The sequence below is a fragment of the Nothobranchius furzeri genome, chromosome 18 (assembly GCF_043380555.1).
Source record: "Nothobranchius furzeri strain GRZ-AD chromosome 18, NfurGRZ-RIMD1, whole genome shotgun sequence".
Lineage (NCBI taxonomy): Eukaryota > Metazoa > Chordata > Actinopteri > Cyprinodontiformes > Nothobranchiidae > Nothobranchius > Nothobranchius furzeri.
Genome location: NC_091758.1, coordinates 27,724,278 through 27,751,920, shown reverse-complemented (window position 1 = coordinate 27,751,920; position 27,643 = coordinate 27,724,278). Strand labels below are relative to the sequence as shown.

At 42.9% G+C, this 27,643-nt stretch overlaps 1 protein-coding gene across 3 annotated transcripts in view; it reads right to left on the bottom strand.

Moving 5' to 3' along the window:
* The window catches only part of qkia (QKI, KH domain containing, RNA binding a), a 74,175-nt gene continuing 46,532 nt past the window's right edge, over positions 1-27,643 (bottom strand). The window contains exons 4-8 of one of the 3 annotated variants that reach the window (XM_015969863.3): positions 23,509-23,652; positions 4,897-4,984; positions 3,260-3,700; positions 1,352-1,426; positions 1-302 (exon numbers count right to left, since the gene is read on the bottom strand). In XM_015969863.3, the coding sequence (XP_015825349.1) occupies positions 286-302; positions 1,352-1,426; positions 3,260-3,700; positions 4,897-4,984; positions 23,509-23,652 (765 nt within the window). In that variant the 3' untranslated portion in view covers positions 1-285. The remainder of the gene's footprint in view (positions 303-1,351; positions 1,427-3,259; positions 3,701-4,896; positions 4,985-23,508; positions 23,653-27,643) is intronic. The other 2 variants (XM_015969866.3, XM_015969864.3) reach the window with 2 other exon arrangements.

Here is a 27,643-nt window from a genome sequence, read left to right as displayed (position 1 = left end):
AGAAAGAGAAAGAATGGGAACTGAACTAATGAACAGAGGAAAAAAATGAATAATACACAACTTAAGTTATTTTTGTTGACGTTGTGTTTCAGTGAAGATTCTGCGTTGGTTTGTTTTTTTTATCTTTTTGTCAGAACGTGTTAGGGTAACTGTACGGGCAGGCGCCTCTCTCTGTCACTTGCGTCCGAGAGGCTAGCAAAAGGCAATTACCAGTTAACTGATCAGCAGGCAGGCTTGGGGCGGCTCGTCATTGGGTGAAGAGTTCAGAGGTCAGAAGGTCATGTGTTAGTTGCCGGTGGCGGCTAGGTGGTTAGAAACAAAAACAAAACAAACAGAAAAAAAAGATAGAAAGGATATTAGTGTCAGCAGGAAGAGACTGGAATGACATCATTTTAACAATAAAATGAACATGATACCCCCCCCCCCCTACTCTCAGCAAAATCATGACGTAATGATGTCATGATCCAAAATGCTAAGCCACACCCTAATCTGGCTTTGTTAAAGCACCCACTGCCCCCCCCCCCCCCCCCCCCCCAAAAAAGCAGAATGAGGTGAACAAGTCTAGTTTTAGTGTTTTTACGTTCCAGTGTGATTAGTGGTAAAGTCCAGTAACTAGTTGTGTGTCTAGTGTTCATCGTGGAATGAACAGATGAATCAATGCCTTCTGATTCTCTCTTTATTTAACAGTATAGTTTTATAGAATATAAATATACACAAAACCATAAATACATTTGATATAAAATGTTGAAATATAAAATGACAGTACCTCATGTACAACTGAAATATCCAAAAATGTTTTTAGCTTTATTTCAATAAATTTGCATAACACTGCTAACGTCTATGCGCGTCTACTTTCTCTACAAAAATAAAATTCCCACATAAGTCTGAATTTCCTCATTGAAATGATGTCTAGTAGCGGCGAAGCTACTCGTCTCCTATGGCGCGGCTAAGCTTTGTCTTTGCTCCTTAAGACCCGAGGAAATAAATCATGTATGGGAACCGGTTTGCTCCACTTTAGGCTCTAATTTCACATCAGAGGAATGTCGTCCTACACCTTCACCTGTCCTGGTTTCACAGCTGCATGAACCAAAACCTTTTGTCTTTTTTTTTTGCCTGAGCTGGAGTAACACAAGTCTGCACAAACTGAACATGTAAACAAAATGTGCACACCAGACTCAACCATTTAGCTGGTGAGTTGGTGTTTAGGGGTGGAAAGGTGGTGGAGGGGAAAGGAAAACAAAAGAATTACACGATACACATAATATACAAATCCCCGACTAAGGCAGTGAGGCACAGTAATGTCAGAAATGCATCAGTCAACAGGAGAGTGTAGCTAAGAGACTAAACTGACCTCTGTCAGCGGTCACAATCCTTTGGTAAGGATGGACCCGCGTGTCATGCCGTCTCACTTTAGTAGCCATTGCACCTAGATCGTAACAGGTCCACAAGGTTAGAAACCGTTCACTTTGAGGAAAGGAAAAACAGTCATTTCTTCTTCTTTTTACAGAAATATCATTCACATTTGAACCATTATGACTGGTAATGCTTAGATTATACAATACACAGAACTTATTACAGAATATTATACATATACACAACACATATGTCTGTTTTTACATGTACAAAAGCTTAGTAGAAAAAAAATAATACATCCCTTTGAGGATTTGCTTTAAAAAGCAGAACTTAGGTACTAAAACTCCACAGTGCTTAAACGGGGACTCTGAAAAGAGGGCAGCTAAAGGTACGGACTCTTGTGTCGGTCTAGAAAAATAATGTGAATCTTCCTGTGGGATCCCAAAAGGAGCAGAGAGAAATGTGTCTCTTTATTTTGAAAGATGGGGAAATCCAATATAGCTCTGATGGTAATTGAATAGTGGCAGACACCACCTGCCTCTCCCTCTTCATTTTCTCGTTGCCACTTCCAGCGTTTCTCTCCAGGTCAATCTGCTGGCCGACGGCGCGGGCTGTCATTCCCCGCCTATATTTGTCACAACTGATTTGTTCCTGCTGCAGCTGTTGACACGGCCTCATAAACCTGACACGACTCGGGTGTCACCGAGCGCTCAAGTATTAAGGAAAAGTTCAAGATTAGGAAAACCAAGTTAAGTCCTCCAAGAGAAACCGGGCTAGATAAATGCAGCAGATTTAGTTTTTGCTTTATTAAGAGCAAGTTTGGAGTAATGTCTGTCCTCGCAGGCAGGCAGGAGGGAACCCGCATACAGCAGCGCGTGCAGCCGGGCCAAATCTACGGGAGTGCGTGAGCGCGTTTCACAGGGCTGTGTGTTCTGCTGAAGGCACCGATCGATAGTGTGAGTAAATAACATGCACTAAGCTGGTGTAACCCTGCAAGTTAAAGAGAGAAAAGCCGGTCAGCTGTCCCGGCTGTTCCACACGTCTCCCAGAGGCGCCTCAGACACACAGGTCAGCTAAAATCACACCGGTGTCTGCCGCTGCCACGACAACACGTTAAAGACGACGCGTCAAACACAAAGCCCGACAGCAGCGGCTAAAGCCTCCCTTTGTCTCCGAGCAGCTTTATTTTGTTAGCTACATATGCTGCACACGTCAGAATGCTTAACACATGTATCTTTGGTAGCAGATGCATTGAGCTTTAAGCACCATTGAGGAAAAAAATATATCTAAGAGTTAACCTGACGCAGAAACGAGACGTAACACTGGGGACGCCTAACAAAGAGCTCAAGTTCAACAGGGGTGAAGCTACGACGACGGAGAGAAAGGACAACGGAGAAAATGAGGGGAAAATTGGAGGAATTTAATGAACATCCCATGTGGGAGTGAGGAGAGGGTTGATCTGCAGGCATCAAGACCTGCCTGCAGAGAACGGCAGAGAAATAATTTCAAAAGCTGCAGAAATCCGAGGGGATCTGCCTCCAGACTGAATATGCCTCCAGGCCAGTGCATGAAAAGGTTAGAGAGCAGGCTGCATGTATGAAAGAGTGTTTCTGCCAGTGTGCCACGGTTCACACCGAGGCAAATTCTCCTATAAATCCTGCAGAGAAGAGGCGATGTAAACCTGAGCATGTTTGTTTGGCTGGAGTAACTAAAACAGAGCAGTAACCTCGGCTGAGAGTACAGTTCCCCAGCCAAAACCCTCATCAGATATTTTTGTCCCCTTTGCCTGTTTTCTATCTCGTCCATATGAGCCACACCGCTGGTAACCCCATCACAAAGAGCTTCACCAGCACATCCACCCCGTCAATTTGTCTGATTTATCTTCAGGTGGACACAATATATTTACCTTTCAACATGTCCTGACTGTGGCTCAAGGAAGCTGCATCCAGCACCCCAGCTCCGGGGTAAAACAAGCTGCCCTCCTGTCCAGGTTGGCTAAAGGTGGCCGCTGTACCTGCTGCACCCAAGCTCCCCCAGGCTCTCTTACCTAGAACCCCACTGTGCTCGATGGGGTACTCCAGCAGCGAGGTGGGTGCCAAGGCATAGGGGTAGTCATAAGGGGTGGTGTAGATGAGCCCGGCGTCTGGTGTGGAAGGCACCAATGTGGGAGTGCCATTGGGCAGCATGGCAGCCATCTGAGTAGGCCGGATGATGTTCATGATGGGAGCTCCGGCTGGCGTTGGAGGCCGGAGAGCTTGGGGAGGCAACACCTGACCTGCGGGGGCCGCTATGAGGCGCGGACCCTGCGCAGCCGCTGCTGCCGCTGCAAGAGAGAACGCAAGGGGGGCTGCCATAAGCAAGAGCAAAGGACAGGTGTAGAGAGAAAGAGAGATGGCCAGAAAAGTGTAGTGTAGTTTATCGTTATCACAGTTGAACGTTGGAGGGTGGAAATACAAAACAGGAGAAAGGAAAGGGGGTGAACAGGAGGATAAGGGAGGACAAGAGAAGAGAGGAGAGGAGCAAAAGGGAGAATTAGTCCATGCAATGATCACAATGGTGAACCACAAAAGCGACAGTTGGCTGCAAAAGTCAAAATCAATACAACAGAACAAAATCATAACCCCTTACACCCAAAAACACAAAATCAAACAAATATAGCGCCATCCCAATGCATCTGAAGCACACCGATCACCACAGCAGCAACACGTTTGTCTAAAGGAAAAGGCACAACACAGTAAACAACAAACACCCCAACAGAAACACAGCTGCTGACTGTGTGTGTGTGTGTGTGTGTGTGCATGTGGAGGAAGTTCTCACAAATCCAAACAACCAAAGTTTGACCCCTTTTGGATGAAGTAAAACACGAGTAACTTCAGGTTAATAATTTATATCAACGCTGATCCTTCACACAGTCAGCAGCCGGGTCACGTTGGACGTGAAAACAAACATTTTCCAGGACATTGTGCATCAGCAGCAGCTATGAGCTGTGTCACAACAGCAGAAAGCGGGTAGGCTAGCTCATAAACACAACCGCTCGTCTAAACGATCAAACAAACACAGAAACTGATCATTTAAATCTTTCATTCTGTGTATTTGAACCCAAGCACACAGAATGATTCATATTTCAGGCTCATATTTGAATATGTTTTCATTTGAATCAGACAGAGCATGCACAGGTCAAGCGTAGAGTGTGTGATCTGGTGTCTGACATGCAGGGTGAGGCGGGTGAGAGGCAGCAATGTGCTTAAAGATTAGAACGAGGTGGTGTTGATGGGCGGCAGAGGGAGTGATGGATGGATGTGGAGGAGAGAAGCTCAGAATGGAAAAGAAGTGGTCCTCCGTAACTGAACCTGAGCTGTTGAGTGTCCCCTGGTGGTCACAGTTAACATGATGTCAAACCTAACTGTAAACCTAATGAGGTTAAACTGTTAGTTCACGAGAAACAGATACTCCTTCTGCTATGTTTAATGTGCGCAGTGAAGAGATTAGTCATGTAAAACAAAAGCTGTGTGTGTATGTGTGTGTGTGTTGCAGTCAACCTACGGGCTTTGATGTTGTTGTCTCTATACGTCCCGTTGAGAATAGCTAGCTCCATTAGCTGCATCTTCTTCAAGTTGTCTTCTCCTTCCGCCTGAAAGGAAAAAGATCAAACATGTCATCACACATGTTAAGCAGGTTAAAGTCACCTTCTCATGTCGGTGAGATCGCCTAGCCACACCTCAGGGGGTGAAAACGCCACGCTGGGACGGCTATGTCGCTCCTAGAAGACAACTGCATCTCCACTAGACGGGTTGGATTGGATTCAGGGAAATAAAGATGAGCTAAAGTGCTGTTGTCATTCCAGAGTGCCTTGTTGTTACTAAAATGCTGACGAAGACATTAAGTGTGAGAATGCATATTCATAATCCATACCAGAATGATAATTACTGTAATTTTCTTTGCTCCCTTGTGCGCAATCAAATTGGCAATAACCGCCCTGGCTAATGTCAGTCCTGTCAATTAATGTTTGGATAAATAAATACAAAAGCAGCAGCCACCGTCATTATCGCCAAATTAGGGGACTGAAATTATTCACGGAAAGCAATTAAGATAGCGCCCCTCCTCCTGCTCGTACCCATCCATTCCTCCCCCCTTCCCTTTCAGCTTCCTACTTCCACCTCCAAACTCCATTTCCCCTTGAGCCACCCAACACTCAATAACCATGACAACAAAAAGGCCCTGTGATATTCCCAGGTAGCACATCATATTTAAGCCGGGTTGTTTGTGAATTATTTCCAGAGTGAAGGGTGGGAAGACGAGTGCATGAAGTCTTGCTGATCTCAGGTCAACCTTAAGTGAACTATTGATTTTACGCCTTTTGCTGCAATAAGTTAAAGCTCTTGTGCGTTTTTTTGTGTGTGTGTGTGTTTTTTGTGCTGAGTATTTCTGCTCACAAATCCAAAGGTTATGCACTCGGTTCCAAACATGTTGTGTTTATATGAACAAGACAGAAGCGGGAACAGAAATCGGCCTTTCTCACCAACCCAACCGTCTGTGTCTCCATTCAGAGGACGATCCGGAAATAATGGATGCAGAGGTGGGGGAGAAAAGAAAGAGAAAATGAGGGCTCAAAGCTAAGCTGTCCCTTGAGATTCCTCTTCCAGAAAGAGAGAGAGAGCGAGAGAGAGAGAGTCACCCTTGACTAAATATAAAGCTATGTCTTCAGATTAGTCACTTTTTTCAGGTGTGTGTGTGAGTGAGAGAGAGAGAGAGAGAAAGAGAGGAGAGAGAGAGAGAGAGATTAATTCAGCTAGTAACATGTATTTTCTACCAGGACTTTGCTTCATGTGAACTAATTGAGACTAAACTTGGCAAAAATCTAAAAGATCAAAGGTGTGTTTTGCAAACAATACAACAACAAACATGACTTCTGGTATTTTAATAAAATCAGAACGATAAAGTTTATCTACAACTTAAGATCCATCCCTGATCTATAAATGAGTTTATTGGCGTTCCACTTATCTGTAATAATAACGTTCTAGAACACATTAGGAAGTGTTCATTAACGTTTCTGCATAATTGTGAATTGTTTTCACACCAGCCTTCATAGATTGATTTAAAACTCTGCTTCGACTTACTAATGACTTTTAAAGTCTGAATACTCTCGTATTTGTTCTGCAGGTTATCGCTCTAAAAATGGTGCCAGTGCTGCTTCAAAAGTGGGCCAGGCCAACCGAGAATTTATAGTTTCCAAATTCTGAACAAGACTGTATTTTTTTTTTTTTACTTCCATAGGTAATACGTCCCCCCCCCCCCCCAATTAAAGTTCATCTGGCATATTAATCTTTGTCATTTTCACTGCATGAGACACTGAAGAAATAATTCAGTTGGTTCTAAAGTGTTTGGCTGGAAGAATTCATGAATGTTTTTATCGAACGATAATCAGAAAATGTGTCTCTTAAAGGGACTCTAAGGAAGTTCGAAGTTTTTCTGCTCGCGATCGCCACTCAGGCCTAACGTGTAACTGCAGCTTCAAAAGTAAGCTTGTGCATGAGGTGCGCATGCTGTACGTGCACACTCCTCAACAAAAATAACAGCTGAGACGGCCCCGTGTGGGTGTGTGGGTGTGTGTGTGTGTGGGGGGGGGGGGGACAGAAGAACACAGCAAATTAATAAAAATAATGTGCCTCTGTCTCTGCAGCTGCACTTTCTCGTCGGCCAGCCGAACGTGCAGTGTGTGTCCGTCCCGGAGGACAGAGTACAGGAGAACGTGCAGCTAATTAATTAAATAATTTGGTTCTGTACCTTTCTCTTCAGCACAGCCGACAAAGGTTTATGATGGGTCAGTCCTCCTGCATGCTCAATCATTCCCTTCCCTTGCTTGAAAAATTGTTCCAAAATGAAAGTTGAACCCACATCTTTTTTATCTGTGAATTTAACCCTTTGATGCATAATGGTCACTACAGTGGACAGGTACTCAAAATTGTTATGTATTTGTTTTTGTTATTAAGCACATGCTGTTGAAGACTTTATTGCATTTGAGCCCCTCCATTTGGACTTCAGTAAGCCAAGCCAACATATTTCATGTTCTGAATGCACGCTGTCCACTGAGGTGGACATGTAATAAATTATTTGTAAATTATAAAATTTTACAAAAAATATTTGTTGAAATTTGTTTCATTCACACCTAAAGATGAATGAAAAAAATTGTTAAAAAAATCATGGTTGAAGATTTAATAATTCATGCATCAAAGGGTTAATGCCGTTCGGCGAGTCTCAAATAATAATTTGGGCATCTTATTACTGTAAAAAAAATATCATTAATGTAAAAAATAAACTCCAAATAACAAATTATGTTCACACCAGGAATCAAACCCAGGTCTTCTGCATGAAAGTCAGACATCTTACTAGGTGAGCTAAAGCGCCAGTGACACTGAATCTATCTGTAACTTTTATATCCTTGATGACAGCTCAAACAACATCAATCCAAAGAATGGTTAAGAGCGAAAATGGCTATTTTGTTGCTGATTTGCAAGAAATATCTAAAAGAAAGTTCTACAGAAAGTAGCTAAGGGTCCTCAGAAATGTAGCTAGGTTCATCACTAGGCGTTAAGAACAGCGACAAAGTCACTGAGTTGGCACTACCTCTCTCTCTGCTGCTAAAGCTACGGATAGCAAACGCTACGGGCTATGCCTGAGCGTGAACGAGCATGAAGCAGCCTGCTCGACCCGAGCAGCTCTCTTTTTCTGTGATTTTACAGAAAAACAGGCAATCACAGTAAAAATGCCAGGGCTCATTCTACAGGACCAGGGCATTGCAGGAGAATGTATGAAGAAGAAATGTATTAATTCTATACAAGTTTTGGCTGTCAAACTTCCTTAGAGTCCCTTTAAAGTAACACCAAACAATTTTTTTAAACATTAAACTAGAACTTTGACACTGATCTCCGTGATTGTTGGGTTAGAAACTTGACCAGTTTTATTTTTGACACCACTTTGCAGCCCACTGCTAACCAAAATCCACACTTGACAATTTTGTGAAGCAGGTAGGAATTCTAGGGGGCGCTCGTTGCCTCCTTTATGGCTCTTAGCTGTTTCCAGTTTGCCGATTGTCAATATAAAGTACAAGAAGAAGAAAATAAGAAGTTTGTGTTTTCTGTTGGCATCACAGCAAAGCCTGGAAGTAAAAGTAAGAGATAAATGCCTTTAGAGGCAAAGCAAAGAGCTAAAACCAGAGGGAACATCTGCGCGGTCTACGCTGGTTTCAGGGAGCTAAAGGAGGTTACAAAAATCACGGACTAATGGTGACCTGGCTTTGTTGCTACAGTGCTTGTAAGTAAAAATATTTTGTGGATCTTCTTAATTTGTGGTTTATTTTAGTTTTACTCGGCTTACGCTGTTAGTTTTAGCTTGATGTTAACGCTAGCTACAGCAGGGTTGTTTACTACAATTGTAATTCCACTTACAAACAGTAGGGGAGAGGAGTAAGAAACTGCTCACTGTTACTTTAAACAGACCGCCAGGTTTGTGAGTGTCGGGTAATCTGACAATATAGCAAAATCGTTTAAAGATTTAAACATTTAGAGGTTGGTTTGAAAAGAGGGTTTGGCCCTGAGGTTGACAGCAGACCCGTCCAGCAGCCTCACGGCACTGAACAGGACAAAGCAGGAAGAGAAAACAAATAGATGTACAGACTTCAGGAGTTGCTAAGCCGCAGGTTGCAGATCAGGACAAATGATGCTGGATGAATGTTAGAGCTGCTTGTGTGTGTTTAAGCGAGTGGTATTACAACAGATCTGTGGGGTTGTGGGGGTTTAATAGGCACAAGGGAAAAGGGTACCACTATTCATCCCACTCTGCATAGGCGGCTTGCTGCCTGTTGAGAGTGGACAGGCACAAAATAGAGGGCAGAGATATGCTGCTGCTAAGATGGTGTGCAGAGTGTGTGTGTGTGTGTGTGTGTGTGTGCGTGCATGCATGCGTGTGTGTGTGTGTATCCTCAGGTGGGCGACAGTGGCACAGGAGTTAAGCGCTCGCCCCGTAATCGGAAGGTTGCAGGTTCAATCCCCGCTCAGTCTGTCGCGGTCGTTGTGTCCTTGGGCAAGACACTTAACCCACCTTGCCTGCTGGTGGTGGTCGGAGGGACCGTTGGCGCCAGTGCTCGGCAGCCTCGCCTCTGTCAGTGCGCCCCAGGGCAGCTGTGGCTACATTGTAGCTCATCCCTACCAGTGTGTGAATGTGTGTGTGAATGGGCGAATGACTGATTGTGTTGTAAAGCACCTTGGGGGGTTCCAGGACTCTAGAAGGCGCTATATCAAATACAGGCCATTTGCCATTTCTCAGTGGAGGACAGATGATGTAGCTCCATCTTCTCACTAACACAGTTAGTTACCTAAAGCCACTAAACCCCAACAGATCTGTTGGTTGACAACGAAAACAAAATAATTCCAAGATGAAATTACACCTTTTTTTACATTTCCATCTCTAGAAAACAGTTTTAGCTAACAACATTAGCACCATAATTTTGGCTACACAACATAGATGAATGTAAACAGAAGTTTGAGATCAGAGGAAACTAAAATGATGGTGCTGATAACGCCGTAGAGACACAAGCTGCTCCTAGCTTAAATAGATGAGGAACAGCGCCAGAGAGCAGTTAAATGTTTAATGTTGCCTTGCTCAGAGTCGTCACAATTAACAGAGTCCTCAGTCAGCATGAACATCCCATAGTAAAATATTCACTCAGGGGAGAATGTCACTAAGACTGTGAGGATGCTGCAAGTGTGTTTATAATGATCCAACTACTGGAACACCCCAGAGACGGGAAGCTGCTGGATTAGAGAGAGAGGGAAGTTTTCTCTTATCCCCCAACATTCACACACACACGCGCGTGTGTGTGTGTGTGTGTGTGTGTGTGTGTGTGTGTGTGTGTGTGTGTGTGTGTGTGTGTGTGTGTGTGTGTGTGTGTGTGTGTGTGTGTGTGTGTGTGTGAGAGAGAGAGACAAACATCCACACACACGCTGCTGTCCATCAGTGAAAAAGTCACTCAATAAAGCTGCTCTATCCACCAGAATCTGATTCAATCAATGAGGCCTATTTGTGAAATCAGCAGAGCAGTAAAAGCTATCAGCAACAAGCAAGACACAGGGACGAGGGGTGAGGGAGGAAACCAGGGGAGATGAGTGTGATGAGCTAAAGCAGGTGAGCCATGTCCCACTGGCTACCTGACAAGCCTGTGATGATGTCACCTGATGCATGTGAAATCAGCCATGCTTCCTTCTTTAGTGCCTCTTCTGACCCAGACTTGTGACCACGCTCTCCCTCTTAATTGGACATCTATGCAGCTCAGCTCGGCTCACAAGGATGAAGTAAAGAAATACATAAAAAGTGGGAAATAAATAAACTAATTCAGAAGAAGAGGCCAGGCAAATACAAAAGGAAGTGTGACGAAAGAATAAAGGGAAAGCTGGAGAGTATCAGACGAGAAAAGACAGACAGAGTAGTGAAAGCCAATTTGTTTGTTCCCCAGTGGGCTGACACTGGCTAAGGCCCGCTTTCCTCACCTCACTGCCAGTCATCACACACACACACACGCACGCACGCACGCACATCTTAGGCCTTAGCATGGCCAGGGTCGGTCTCTCCAAACTACTCCAATTACCTCAGCAGTAAACACAGCCTGCCCTGGCTGCCACCTGGGATCCAGTGAGGCTGCTTGTGTGGAGCTGAGAATGAGGCAGAAGGGGAGAGATTCAGCAGAGTAGTGTGGAGGAGGTGAGGCTAGGCGCCTGAGGGAGGGAGGAGTAGATGACTTCATGTAAAAGAGGTGGAACTGGTGGTGCAATTGCTCCCCTCCCCATCGTTCACTCCCTTTTGGCTCTTTCCCAAAATTCAACATCTGGAGGGAAATGATTACTCTTGCCAAGCTGCCGAGATGACTCAACGGATGCCCAGTCCAGAAACGGAGGGTTTACAAAAAAGGAAGGAATGAGTGCTTGTTGCAAACTCCTAAACATGTCCACATGAAATAAATAATGTACAAGTTTAATCAATCCAAGCAACTAAAGCAAACTTGGAACCTCGATTCCAGAAGAAATAAAAACACATGTGAACTAACTTGATTCAGACGAGGCCCTAAATCAAACAAGAATTTGGAAATCAAATGGGTACAAGTGGCTAAGCACACACCCGTTTCTTTTTTTTTAAACATTACACAGGAACTAAAACAAACAAACACTGAAAAACACGTGGAGATGCAACAAATGTTATACAAACGTGTCAGTAATCCTGCTCCTTTTCATAAATAGTACATCCAAACCCTTTAAGTCCTCTCTCAAAAACACTTCTGCTTTCAAAAACAACTTTCTCCTGCGATGCTCTTGAACGCATTAGCAGAGAAAATCAGGCCTCAACTAGATTTTTGCCAACGACTAACAATACAGTCTCCTAAAACTCACCTCCCTCATCATCTTCTGCAAAGCCCATTTACTCTTCCTTTGCCTCCCTTACTTCCAGACAGCTGTGTTAGCTGTGTGCCATTAGTCATGCAAAACCTACAACACACTAGCTCACTGGCATAAACGTGAACCTGACTCCAGTCAGATTATTACAAACGTATCATGGCTGCTCCGCCCCATTACTGCCAGTCATCCAGCTTATGGAGGTACAGTAGAGCAGCAGATTAGGAGTAAGGAGAGACGTGTTCTCTTAATACTTTCATTTCTGCCCCATAGCCAAACTCACAGGTGTTAAGGCCTCAGATGGAAAGTGGTGGCTCTTCAGTTTGGAACAGCACTCAGTTGTTTAGTATGGAAGGCAAAACACTGCAGAAAAATATTAATTTAATTGGTAGAGCACTGTTCTCTCCCACAACCTCCCTGGGGTCATTAAATATGGGTAATGTATGGGTGACAGACACCGCCTTTGCTCCGAAACTGGCAATATATCCTAAATCTATGGGGTTTCTGCAGCATTTTATTGTGCTGGAGAAGAGAGAAGTGGGCAGCCTTGGTGCTGTGTGCTAGCTCCATCAATATCTGCTGACAGACTTCAGACTCAGTACCACTGCTGAGGACAAAAAATAAATAAAAATGTGTTTTTGTATCAGCTGCCTGAACTCTTTAAAATTCAAAGAATGGAAAAGCCGTTCCTCTTTTCCACAAAAACTCAGAAAAGGAACAGGTTATCTTACATTCATCCAACTAAGCTGCTATTCCAATAGAGTATTAAAAGCAGATTAAAATCTATGAATAACCTAGAAATCTTGGGTAAATTATGATCAGATTACGTTACTCATGCCCTCTTCTTTCAAAAGCACCATTTTCCAATCTAAAAATTAAATTCCCCATCTTTATTTAAGTCCCTTCAACATTTCTAATTTCCACTCAACTTCTACTATTTCAATCTTTTTATTCCTTTTCTTTTACCGCGCTGCTCTCTCTCCCTCCCTCCCCCAACCTTTTCTTTATTCCTCATTCCGCCACACTGGCAGACGCTGTATTGTTCTGTTGCTGCGATCCTTTAATGCCATCCAATCGAGCAGGGAATATCTTAAAGGGATTTGGCCAGGGATGATTTGGGAGGTTTAAACGCTGCTGGGGGATTTGCATCAGATTCAGAGATCCTGACTCAGAGCTGATGACTGAAGCCTTCTTTTAAAACAGAGATTTGAGAATCTCCTATGAGGTGTGAATTCAAACCTTTTTAGTGCATTGTGCATGTGTGGAAACCGGGATCTATTTCTGAAACGGTGTACGTTCTGAGCTTTAATGGCTCCATTCAACCTGACAAAGTGAAAATTGTCAAAATAACCATCACATTTTCTAAATGTTTCCTTATTTAAAACCTCACATTAGGGGTCCGCTCTGGGAGTTTAGGTCTTCCTCTAACGGGAGAACTTCACAACTATTGCTAATGTCTAGATGGCTGACGAGTAGAGATGTGAAGCAGCTAATAAGACAAAGTCGTGTTTCTCCTCTATTTAGAAAGCAGGTAATATGGATCCCTTTTGTACATAACCAATGAATAAAGGCTGAAGCTGGACATCAATGCCATCAAACACTATGTGAATGAGAAATCAGGAAGAAAATGTGAATAAAAATTTAAATAGAGGCAAGCTTACACACTCGACACACCATAAATAAGGCAAAGAAATCCATCAGTCCAGAGCCGGCTGGTGAGACTAAGAGTTTGAAACAACTTGAGCGATGGTTGACAAAATGAGGCATCACAGGCTGCAGACGCTGTGTTTGATGGGCAGCCTTTGGGCGCTGTGAATGCTGAGCTCCACACAATCCTATTTTACTGCCTAAACACTGGGACACACTGTCGCTGCAGAAGGAAAGATGAAAGAACTGTGTGAGTGTGTGTGTGTGTTCCCACGTTACAGATGTTGAAGCTTAGCCACAGAATGGACCCTCTGGAAGTTCAGAGGGGTCTGCATACGCGAGACAAAGGAACAAAAATAGCAGAGAGATGAGGAGTCCAAGGTTCGGTCAGCTCTGAGACTTTAGAAATCTATAGTTGTAACTGAGTCTCCGGTAATCAACCCACAGGAGTACGCACACTTCTGCATTTCCTTGCTTCTCTCAGTAAAGGGATTAAGGGAACCTTCAAAGAGAAGGAAAGATTGGCCAGGGGCCTGCAGGGTCCCTCTCCTCACCACTGGAGGACAAGGGCAGATTAAAACTGTCCTGGCCGCTAAGTCTGCCTTGTTACCGGTCCTCTTTCCCTGTATAGTGCATTAGGGCACGGCAATCTCCCCCGAAGGAGCAAAACACAAGCAGGTGGATTAAGAAGTGGCTATTTTACAATTATGTGAGGAGATCTGAGTGGTTAGGGACTGGGGCGTGTGTGTCTGGACTGAAATTAAAAAGGATAGCACCTGAAGGCAAGGCAATTTTGCGCATGGTGCAGAGGGCCTGTGTACATAGACTGCACCTTCACTGGGGATTGCAGCCAAGTTAAAACTGGAATGAATGACACTGACATAGCAGCAGCAACTGCCCTATTGTGATGTGAATTAATAGAAAAGATTAGCAACAGGATTAGTGCAAAAAGTACACAAGAGAATATGTTAGAGAGAACTTCTAACTGTAGCACAATGGGGTTGAGGATGGGCTTTTAAACAAGCATGTAACACATTAATAATATTTCACTCGTGTTTACATGGAATTTCTTAGTAAAATCTATAATTTGCATGATGGTACATGTACATGCTGCTAAGCTGGATTTTTATTTTTTACACTGCACTCTCTTTCCCAGTGGGTCCTGATGAAAAAAACTAAGGTTGTTGAAGGTGGCTTTATCCTTACCACACAGGTGGGGAAGGAGATCAAACATGCTGTTCGACTCTAATGTTACTGCAATCTGAATCTTCCCCCTGCCTTGATTTTTCACAATTTCCTGTGACCGGCTTTGTGAGGGGATAGACAATGGGGGGCACGGCGGATTTCAAAGTCACACAACTTCATTTTTTGTTCTCAAGTCACCGTGAGCAGGCTAACAGCTTCCTGTAAGAATGCCCTGAGGTAGATGAGCACATAAAAGAATGTCCATATCATCCATCTACAGTTGTTTTTAAAACACTGACCTGTTTCTTTTGTTTGGTCTTCTAGAAGTGTGTTAAACACATGTACAAACAACCGATCTACAGTGGTTTGAAAATGTCTGATCTCAACCTGTCAGAGAGAAAACCAGCTATTTTCTGGTAGCCGATTAGGATTCTTCACACCAAATTCAAAGCCTGGTTCATTTGCAAAGAATATAGCACTTTATGTATGTCATGGTCTGAGGTGAGCTCATCCTCTAATCTGCGTCGGCATTCATTCCAGGTGAGCGGTGTCTGAATGGGACCAGCTGCAGCAGATCCATCATCAGCCACTGCTGGCTTAAAAGGAGGAGGAAGACCACTAAGCAACGCCGGTTGATTACTTCACACGGCTATATCCAGTTGGAAACTCTACTGCCACTCAGTCGCTAGTAAAACTCTAGTCTAGTTATATTAATTTAGATTTTTCTACTTGACGCGGCCCCTTGTTTTTCCCAGATCCAGCTCGACCACACCCCTTCAGCCAAGCTCCTGGACCTCTCTTCAGCCTGCATCTTCCTTCCCTCAGTCCCGTTCATCTAGGGTTGTCACGATACTAAAATTTCAAACTCGATTCGATACTTGAAAAAAAACTCGGTGCTAGATTTTGATACTATTTAAAAACACCCATTTATCGAACAAGTTTATTCAAAAAATAACATTCCTCAATTTATATTACAAAAATTAAATGTTAAGAATTAAGTGTATTAAGTGCTTAAACCTTTCAAGTATCAGCATTTTTTTAAATGTGCATACAAAAACTGGTGAAAGTTAACACTTTAAATCATGAATTGTCTCACTATATATACACTATTTGCAGAGTGATGTTTTGCTGCTTAAACTCTGTTTAAGGTGCATTTTTGTCATAAGATGTAATGCCATATGTTTTGTTCTGTACTTTTGAACAACTCTGTTGGTCAATAAAGGGAGAAAACGAATTTCTCCACAGTAGGACAAAGGTACATCTACCGGTAATCTTAATAAAAACAGACTGGCGCACGGCAGTGACGTCATTAAAAGCGCCGGTTAGATTAGCCGCAGCTAGTCTGTTTACGCCTAGAAATCCCAGACCAGACCCGCTCCAAACGAACAGGGGAATCACGTTAATGATTCCTAACAAAACCTTTCGACATGAAGATGTTTTGGTGCAGATAATGTCTTATTTCGAGGCTGCACATGGGTGCCCGTCCGCACCCGTTATATGGATATACGCTGACGGCGATTCGGCGATGGATCTACGGTAAATACCCCGGGGAATCCAAGTAGCACCAAAGTTGTCAGCGTGAGTAAACAAACGTACTGCATGCTAGAAATTAAGTCCGGGTTGCAATAAACAGGAGTTTCCTTTAAGCACATAAGCGTGAATATACAACTACGTGTCGGACTTGGTATGCTAATTAAGTTGGGCTGTGAAGCGCCTCCCAAATTCGCTGTTTATGTTTTTGTTTATTTATTTGGCAGACAAAACTTGGATCGGAGACAACTCGCGTGGGAAATTGCTATGTAGCCATGCGGCGTCTTCTTCTGTTTGTCTGGGAGGCGGAAGCTGCTTTACGGCATCTGGCTGTCGTGCGTGTCGGTGTACTTGAAGAAGGCTGTGTATAATAGTCCATAATATCGATACCACAGGGATGGAATATCTCATTTAGATACCACTTTTAGTATCGATTTATATCTGGGTATCGATTTTTTTGACAACACTACGTTCATCGCCGCTCATCCACGCCCCTCTGGAACCCTTACCTCGACCCCACTGGACACTTGGATCCTGCCTCCTCAGATCCAACAGACCTCCTTATGAACCATCTACCCAGCAGCACAGTAAGACCTCCACTCCTCCTCCACCTTCAAACCACCAGACCTTCTACTAATCCAACTCTACTTGCAGGTCCAGTTCTCCCCCACATAGAGCTATGTGGTTTAAACCCATACCCTTAACAATGGAAAGCAAACTATTACAAAGATCAATCTGAGTGGAACTAAAATGTTTTATACATCTAAGGACATCCTGTCCTTTGTTCTCCAAGGATATCAGAGATACAGGGTTCATGCTGTTCCACATGAGCCCAGTTATAGGATGACAATGTTCTTGGGCTGATCACTACAAGGGTTGTCAGGTGCATATGGGGAAAACTCTACTCCAGTGTGGAGTGTAAAATCTGCTAAGAAACAGCAAAGTACCTCAATGTAATGTCTTCAGAGTAGTCAATAAATCTGACTATTATTGAGAAAATGTAGTGAACAGGCGAAAAGTGAACTACATCTCAAATATTTTAGTATTTTTACTCAAATACTCTCCATACTTACCTCATCCAAAGCAAAGGTGAACAATTGGCATTGATGAAATGCCATGGAGAAAAGCAATCCACACTGAGATGAACTCAAATAATTAAATATTTTATTTAAATTGTCTGTGAGTCTCTTAACTGTGTGCTGCTATAGATCATCATTATTGTGATAAATACCTAAACACAACCATGTCCATACTTAAACACTAGTGCTATGGGTTTGGTTTCTATGTGAATTCTGAGTGGTAGTGATTTAAGAGGTGGCCATGATCGGGCAGGTTGTTCCCTATGGGATTATTGTTTTTTTTAGGGTCAGAACCACCTGTCTGCCCCTCAGGAGAGCCACAAAGCTCAAGATGAGAAGGAAATGGCCAGATGGAGATGAAGAGGGGAGGAACGGCAGGGGAGGAAGCCTTTGGGGCGAGAGCAGAGCAGGCCGGGTCTCTAGGCACACGAGACAGAAGCTCACTTGTAATTGAACGTCATACAGGAATAAAAGCGCAGATGGAAAAAAGGATTTAGATGAGTTCCTGCCACACCAGATACTCAAGTGAAATACAGATATCTTTTATAAAGTATCTATATTTTGTATTTTCTTTTGGCTGAGACTGGTTTAGTAGAAGCAGACATCTCAAGTCACTTGAAAGGTTTTTAACGTGTGTGGTGAACAGGATGAGGTCACCTTAAGGCCACTACAGATGGAGTAAATACAATAGAGTGGCGAATGCCTCATCCCTTCATTCACCCACACAGGGAATGAACAGGGAACTGTGGGAGAGAGAAACACATACGAAATGTAACAACAACAAAAGCAGACAAGAATGAAATATGGAGAAAGTTGAGTAGTGAGAAAACAATGGAGAAGTGAGAAAAAGAATGAAATGCCTTTACTTGGCCTCTTTCTGAGTTACTAACGGAATGGAAAAAGAAAAACTTCATTTGTACTTTTTAGTGAATAAGAGAAAAATGTTGTGTTGAGGGCCGATACCTAATTTGTTAGATTCTGATTTAATTCAAAGTGGTTTGAATGAAGACAACTGGACTTCTTTGGTTTTCACTTCTTCTCCAGAGCTTCGTCAATTCCAACTGGAATATGGGATGGTCAAGCTTATAAACTGTCTAATGGGACTTACAAGCAGAAACTACTTATGAATACCCCTCCTCCCTACCTTCTGAGGAGCCATTTGAGTTGTTAGGCTCTATTGTGGGAATCGTTCTGCTCATTAAGCAACAATAGACAGCGACATGTCATAAGCCTGACCCTCCCATATTCCAGTCAGAATTGACAAAGCTCCTTGGATGAGACACGGAACGTCTTCGAAGAAACCAAAGTACTCCAGCTGCCTTCATTGGAACCCCTTTGGATTACCATGACCTGGGTGACTGAGAACCTTCATCAGCATTCTGATTTAACTCAAAAGTTTTGTTATTTTAGTTCTTTTTATTCCTTGATTTATTCCAATATTCACAAATCAAATGGTAACCAGCTGTGAAGTCAAATCTCTCTCTCACCTGCTATCCTGCTTACAAAGCATCAGCATGAGCTTGTTAGGTAGTTATCTTCTGTATCATAAATGAGTCAGGATTGAAAATGAATGAGTATCCATGAAAGGAAAGGACAAGAGCAACAACAGCGACAATGCAAGAAACTAGCCCAGTAATGTAGTCTTCCTGTATCAAGTAGAGGTCACCAAGTCAGGAAAGTCAATTAAAAAGATGATTAACATTCATGTGGGAGATGTGATGTCTGTGCGCAGGTGGGGCGGGCTTCACATTGTCTATCACTCTTAAGCACACGCACGCACGCACGCGCGCGCGCACGCACACACACACACGCACACGCACACGCACACGCACACGCACACACACACGCACACACACACACACACACACACACACACACACACACACACACACACATATATATCTAATAGGAGCAGTGAATGGTACAGTCCAGCCTGTTGTAACTGGTGTCCTGGGAGGTGGAGATCAGGATGTTAATATGATCCAGCCCAGCTCCTTCATTAGCCTGATGAAGGTAGTAAGAGTCTACAGGGACGGAGAGGCTGTCAGGCTGACTAAACCAACAACCTACAATCTGCCTCAAGGTCCTTGAGCATACATAAGCTAGCCAGTATCCTAGGAGGACCGCTCTGTCATTCATTACACAAACACAAAGATAAACATTAAATTCAACAAGCAGATATTATTTCATATTAAGTGTTTGTCATTACTTTTACAGTACGTGCTTACAGCAATCATTGCAGCTTGCTGCAAGCCTGGTGCAGTGGTTTGTTTTTATTACACCTTTTTTTGTAAATCAAAGACGCACAGTCTGCAGTGTGATGTGACCATAAACTTCAGACTTTACAAGTATTCCTACAACCGTTTTAACACACAAATCACTCATCTCTTGAGCCAATCAGTACGACTCGGTGACAAATGTACGCTCCTGATCGTGACGCCGGATACCGTGCATGACTGAGAACGCAAGGAGGGGAGGTAGATTAAGAGTAAATCAGATGAGAATGGTGGTGATAGGTAGGCCTAATAGACAATAAACATCATTAATTGGAGAGGCACACATGGATGGGTACAGCCAGATGGTGTTTTGTACTCATTTGTCATACGCTGCTGACGGAGAGAGAAAGGAGGGAACAAGAGCTAGAAAGAGAAGAACAAAAACGAAGTGTTTACTGATTGCAAAGTCAGTACACTGCAGCCTAGAACAGACTTCCACTGTTTAAATCAATTCTGCATCATCTTCCCCCCCTGTCTCCCCAGACGGAGTGATTCTGATGCTGCTGCCATTGTGCACTCTGCCAAGCCGGAAGCATGCTAGTGAGTACAGACACAACACCCCATAGATAGCCAAGCTTGGCATCTATTAAGGTCCATCTGTCTGCCTTTGACAAAAACACTATCCACTTCATCTTGTCTCTCAAAGGTGGTCCAAGGCAGAGAGGAGGAACAATAAAAAGAAGATGGGAGGAGGAGACTCAGGGGAACAAGAAAGAGGAGAAGACAAACTAGTGATCCAAACGGTGGAGTGCTCTACCGTACGTCAAATCAACACTTTATTTGTACTAAATAATAAAGGTAAAAAGTGAACTCGAAAAGAAGTATTGAAAAAGATGGAAGTAGATTATGTTGGGGGCACCAGACTCATAGGGCAGGACTGGGCTTTCCACAAATAGAGATGATTGCTCCAGGCCACTGTCTGCCTGAGCTGCTAGCATGCTCACTTTGATCTCAGCAATGACAGGTTCATTCAGGAAGGGGGGGGTGCACTTGGCGCCCCATGACCAAAGTGCCCCTGCTCTTTCTGTGAGTGTTCTCCTTTCTAAACCTTTCCAGCTTTTAGACGCTCTATGTGGGAGTCGGCATGAGTGAAAGTGTTGAGAGCAAAAGCTGTCAACTACTCCTGGTAATACAGTTTGGGCGCCTTAAAGCAAACACATCAGTGCTCTGTAATAAATCACAAGCTGAGCTGTTAAACATAACCACCATTATCTACCTGACATCCCAACAAGAGCCATTAAGTCTTTATTGAAGATTTCAGCCACAGCTCTAAATCCAAACGCCAGCTTTCCTCTTTATAAGCCACTTGGATCCGCGGCAACCCTTTCTTGTTGACAGACTAATATTTATCATACAGCAAAATTTATGTTTGCTAAACATTTAGACAAAACTTAGCAGAAGATCATTAAAGAACACACAGAGGACTTGATGTGTGTGTGTGTGTTTACACAACTCAGCCGCAGCCAGTTCCAATAGAATTCTGGTAGATGAGGATTTCTGTGGTGAAGGTCTTCCATCAATCACAGGACAATCTCTGTCCAAAGGCCAATTATTATTTTGCTCTCCAGCACTTGAAGGGACAAGGGAGAAGAAGTGGAATGGGGTATTGAGGATTTATGCATACGCTGCTGCACTCTAAGTGGAGGTTACCTAAAGTGCAGTGAAGCTCTGCTGCTAGCTCGTTTTGAGGGCCTTAACGAAGGACTCAGGGGAAGAGTGGAACATTTTAGTAGAGTGTGTGTGTGTGCGTGTGTGTGTGTGTGTGTGTGTGTGTGTGTGTGTAGAGTTAAATTTTTTTTGGGGGGGGGGGGGGGGGGTGTATTTTTATGTGTGCGTCTGTGTTAGTATGTGTGTACTGGGGCAGGATCAGCTGAATAAATCCACACTTGAAAGAGCAGCTCAATCAAGCTCTCCCACCCATCTCCCTCTTCCTCCCGCTCTCTCACCTCAAAATGTTTCACAGATCCCAGTTCACGTAGAGTTGAAGAGTTCACACAACCAGTGAGCAAAAGAGCAACACCGGGGATGAAAGGGAATGAGTTTGTTTACACATCTTTTTAATCAAAATGCCAAACTGAAGATGTTTTAACCCACAGTTTGAGTTTTAGTTTAAAAAAAAAAAGATGAGTCTTGGTTTTCAGATATATTTTCAGAAACAACAACAAAAAAACTCCAATTTTGCTTCATCTCTGCAGTTAGGTCCTCTTACAAGAAAAAAAAAACACCTTTTATATGGAAATGCATTAAGAAGGCACACACACACACACACACCCAATTTGGTTCCTGTGCAGTTTAATAAAGGCAATTTTTGCTGTCAAACATGAATAAAATTACCTTCATTAGAATAAAGTGTACCCAGCTATTCCATACTTTAATATAAATTGGGTTTAGCACGATAAAAGTCATCACTGGCAGATAATAAAACATACGCATATGACATGTATGGATGCACGTTCACGTAACGACAGGAAAAATGTTAATGTGAAGTTAATTCACCAACAAAACGCTGAGGAGTTTTGTCATGCTGACATTAATCATCACTTCCCCTGATATTTCTACTCAGCGTGGTTAAGGTGAGTGAGAGGCAACAGCACGGAGCGCCGAGTCAAAGTAGGCTTTTTTATTCTTATTAACAGATAATATGCACCGAAATATAAATAACCAGTATAAACTGACAATTTGTCTTTGCAGGATAACACTGGGTCATTTAAAAAGAAAAATTTAGTTAAGTCATTATAATTCTTCACAAATAAACAGTCAATTAACTAATATTAGAAGTTACACGTGCAATAAGTTACAACTAAACTGTGTTTTTTTTAGCTAATGTCTGAACCAAGCTGTAGACACCAGGTCAGGAATTAGAGTACGTCCCATGTTCTTGACATCTTCTCAGAATTGGAGGTGAGAAAAACTTTTGTTTTTAAATTTATTTAAGTAGAAGTAAACTTGAGAGAGATGTCTCAAGTGTCTGTCTAACTGCTTTTATGGCTTGAAAAAATAACAGAGCTTCGTTTTTACCCCATCCAGGCGTTCAGGTAATGAACCGGTGCAACGTCTTTGATGTTCTTGTAGGACGCAACATGCACAGAGACTTCTAGAAAAGAGAAGATGCTATTTTTGTGTCACTTTCCTCAGATGAGATTTAGCTGTAAGGAGAGCCGTCACCGACTTGAAAGGGATTTTTCTGTGCGTGTTGGCATGTGTGCGAACAGTGACTCATTCTAAATGACTGTTCAAAACGCAGTTGTGCTTCTAGACATCCCAACGTCCCGAGTTATCGTGTGTTTGTGTTCATGCGCATCATCGATCTCTTTAAGTGCCGAGGATATTTTAAATATTCCTGCAGTGAGAAACCAAAGTGCTTGAAGAAAAAAACAAGTAATATTAAACTAAACAAACATTATTCTGAATGTTGTCCACATTATTGAACTCATTTAGGGACATAGTGAGACAGGTCCGAGCGTTTGAACGGCTTTAGGACCATGGTCGTATCATCTGTTGGACACGGGGTAGCAGCTTTAACCTTGCCTGCTTGGCCTGGTTCCATGTCTATGTACCACTAAAGCCCGGCAGATCATCACCTGATGCCAAACCAGAGGCTTCAGCTGCTCGTTCCACCTGCTCCCTACTGTTAAAGCACGGATACCAACTCCATGCCAACAAAACAATCAGCAGCTCTCACCAGTGACACAGCGTATAAGGAAGTGTGACCAGAGGGGTAGCGGAGATGAAATGTGGCGGTCACAGGAGGTGTGTGAAGCTAGCTCCAGCTTTCCACTCAACTGGAGGTACAGCCAACCTGTTCCCTTCATCTATAAATGGAAGTAAGCAGGATGCTAACAGAGGGGTGAAGGTGGAGTGCCATATGTGGCTCCATTTGAATATAACGATAAAGCAGCTTCATCTTGTCCGTTTTTTGCAACACTGCTGCTGCCACTGTGTGTGTGTGTGTTATGTGACGTTTACATGAGTGAGTGTGTGTGTGTTTTGTGTACTCACGGCTGGTACAAGGAGCTTCCTGACTTCCTCCACCGCTCTCCTCATCTTGATCTCAGCTCTGTTCTGTGTGTCTTCCACAGTGATTAGGACGTGTAAGTCTTCATTTAGGTGTTCCCAGTTAGGTTTCCCTCTGTTCTGCTCCTCCTGGACAGAAATAGGAAAGAGTGAAAAAGACTGTGAGTGAATGTGACAGCACGGGTGTGCCAGAGCACTAGTGCAGTAACACCGCGTATCAGAGAGCGGATGCAGGAGACGAGCATACACAGAGGATGAAGAGGTGCCTTGAAAAGAAGCAGGAGAACAGGACCGACCCATTAGTCGGCTATTTAGCTTTAACTTTGAAAGGACACCCTTCTTTAATAGATCCCTTGCTTCATGAAGACAAAGATGACAGCTAGCCCTGCAGCAATTAATATCAGAGAAAGATGAATGGATGCAGGGATCAGAGAGACAGACGTTTTAACCCACACTGATGTAACTAGTTGGACTGAAATCATAACGCATGTATGTTTTCTGACATAAAGAAGCTGCTGATCAGACACATTTATGTGAACAGTACCTGCAATAGGGTTGTCACTAGGGCTGCAACTAACAATTATTTTCATAATCGATTAATCTGTCGATTATTTTTTCGATTAATCAGTTTGTTATTGTTTAGCTATTTAACCTATACAAGTGATGAATACATTTCAGTTAAGAAAAAGAAAAACATAAGAGAATTGTGCAGTTGACTGCAATCTATTTTATTGCACATGAACACAGTCAGCAGTGTAAAATGAGCTAAACAGTGCAAAATATCAGTCCAGAATAATTTTTTAGCATCAAAATATAAGAGGTAAATTCCATAAAAAATTATGTAGAATCTGAATAGAGTTTGTAAGTGGTATGCATTGCTGGGGGGTGAGTGTCTTGTTCCCCATGTAGTTGTCCATCGTTGCAAAGATGAAATATTGTAACTTCACAGGAAAGAAACTGCTGTGAGCCGACTCTGAAGCTTTTGAGGTTGTATTAGGGCTGCACAATACATCGCAAATGTCTCATCATTGCAATATCGCCATGGACAATACGCATTTAGCAAAGAACAGGAAAAAAATGCAATGAGTGGTCAGCTCAAATGTTTGCTACACACATTTTATCAATCATTATCCATTTGGCCAATCAGGTGGGTTCTTATAGGTTAGATGCCCGGCCCTTCAGCGAACGGCACTAAGTTTGGGTCACTAGCGTCGTTCTGCTCTTTCTGCTGATTCTGCCTTTCCCAGGATTCACTGATTGCCTTTTCTTGTTCATTTTCTTTTTCCATTTATTCACACCTTTGGATTTCAATTTTTGCTTTCCCATTTTTCATGACGATTTTTTGTAACTTTTAAATATCTTGTTCTTAAGTTAAGTATTTGTTTATTTATTGCAAGTCCTATCGTCATCATACTATTAATCACTGTTATTGCGCATTGCAGGTATTCCTAAAATCGTGCAGCCCTAGGTTGTATCACCTCTCACTATTCAACTACAAAACCCTGCAAGTTGAAAGGAGACGGTTTCCAGCTGAACTGAGGTCTAAGCCGAGTCATCCAATGTGGGAAACCATATAGATGCTCAAACAGCAATTATAAATATCAGAGGGGCAAAAAAAGCAAACTTTATTAAACTTCATTCCTTTGGTGTGAGAAGATGTCAGATCGTCTTGGTGTTTATATATAAAATTTAGAAACCGCAGATGAAAAAAAAAAATAAAATAAAACTGCTTATTTGAGGTTGGTGAGCGCCTGTGAAGATTAATTACCAACAATACATTGTGGTGCTCTGCAGGGGTCCTCCTGACATGATTTCACTTCAGCCTACAAGAACTGCAAAGTGAAGGGAGTGCACACACAGACACAGTTATGAGTCTGTGCCTGGTGCCACCCACCAGCTTTATACTCCACAGAGAGCTGTTGCCATGGCGCTGCTCTTTACCACACACAGACGTAAGTTCAAAATTCTACTCTCGTTTTCCCCTTTTCTGCATGTGGGTGGGGCGGTGGGGGATGGTGGTTGGGGCTAGTTTAGGCTGTGAGGCCATTATTTCACCATGGCTGTTTGCTCATGGCCCATCAGGGACACTTGGTGACTGGAAGGTGAATCAGAGAGAGAACTGACAGACACGTAGACGCTGTATACAAGAGCATGGTTTTATTTGTAAATGGAAACATGCCTGGTGCACACATGTGCATGACTACTGTCTAACTTTAAAGTCAGTTGAATGTTTGTAGGTTCAAGGACACTGACTCATTGTGGATTTAGTGAAGTAAAGCCAGGAATGCAATTCAGTCACAAATACGCCGATGCAGATCCACACACCTCACCACCACGACTGCTTGTGCACAAGGTCAGTGTGTGCCCTCGGAAAGAAAGTGACAGCATGACAAACAGGATGAAGGCCTGAGAGAGGGGGAGGTTAGAAGGGGTAAGAAGGGAAACAGGGGGGAGTACGGGGAAGGCCTTTGATGGAAATGTCTACAACGGCCCAAAACAAATGCCATGACTAAGCACTTTGCGGAGAGGAATGGATTTGTGCAACAAGAAAAAAAACTGGTTATGAGTTATGCGGTCGGACACCTTTTGAATGAAACACACCTGTCAGCTGAGAGTTCTGCTCCCTCAGCTTAAGCTAAACTAACTCTGAGCTCTCACTTTTTACAAGCCAACTAAAACAGGACAAGAGTTCTGAATTAAAACTGCACAGAGTTACATTTGAGCATCGGCATCGTAATGTGTGTTTGTGTGTCCAAGATAGTCACGCTGGGGGAAGGAAACGGACTATGATGGGGTGGGTTTTATCACAATACCCTAGGGATAGGGATGGGTACCGAATTCGGTACTTTTTAAGGTACCAACCGAATTCCATAGTACCGACCGAGCACCGATTCACGTCATTTCAAACGGTGCCTCGTTTCGGTACCCGTCCATCCTAACGAGAACTTGCCAAGACAGCAGCGCATGCGCAGGAGCGTTTTGTCGTCGCTTGCTGTGAACCAGTTGTAAACAGAGCAGCATGATAGAAAGGACGCACGCTAAAGCTTGGGTCCACTTCACTAAATGTGATGGGTAACTGCGTGATGAAACCAGCGACAACTATCTAAGTGAGACATCCTCATCTTAATCTGCTCCGGTAGGTAAATATAATTAGCTTGATATATTAGCTTCCGTTTTGCTAATGGTGCGTTCGCTTTCTCCTCGGAACTCCGAATTTCCGACTAGAACAACATGAACGCGCTCTAAAGTTTGGCTTCACTTTACTAAATGTGACGGGTGAAGACGAAACCAGTGACGATCTAAGTGTGAGTCATCGTTTTAATCTGCTCCAGCAGCTAAATAAACTGTTTAAGATATCGTTAGCTTGATATGTTAGCTTCCATTGCCACCATTGTTATCAGCTAATGGTGCGTTCGCTTTCTCCTCGGAAATTCTAACTTCCCAATAGGAAAAATCAAATGAAAAAGGACGGCAAAAGGAATGAAGATACACAGTAAGTTTAGTTCACAGTAAAGATGTTTGCTTCAGTTTAATTATCAGCTTATAAAACTACAAGGGTGATGTTAAAATACAAACAGTTGTATGTTATTTATCGTGATATTTATCAAATATGGTTATATATTGAGAAAAATATATATTTAATTATAAAAGAGAATTAAAATAATAAACACTAAAAAGTATCGAAAATTGGTACCGTTAAGTACCGGTATCGATTCGTAGGTACCGGGAATTAGTACCGGATCGATTCAAATGTCAAAGGTACCCATCCCTACCTAGGGGTGTACATAGTTAACAGGTTAACTGCTGTTAATGTTGTAACCGGGTAAAATAGTTTTGCCCGGTTAACTGACAGCTGAGCCCACATACTTCTGCTGTGCATGGGTGTAATTATTTTTTTTGCCACCAGAGGGCATGAGAACGCCACTACCAAAACCACAGAAGAAGAGCCCATCGCATGATCAAATATATTTACTTAAAAATTAAGCAGTTAGAAAAATGCACAGCGTGGGAGCATTTTATATTTGGTTTACGGTTACCCGAGTATTAACCATTTAATAGCTTTAATAACCGGTTAAACAAATTTTGTAAAACGTGCAACCCTACAATACGTAATCCAAAA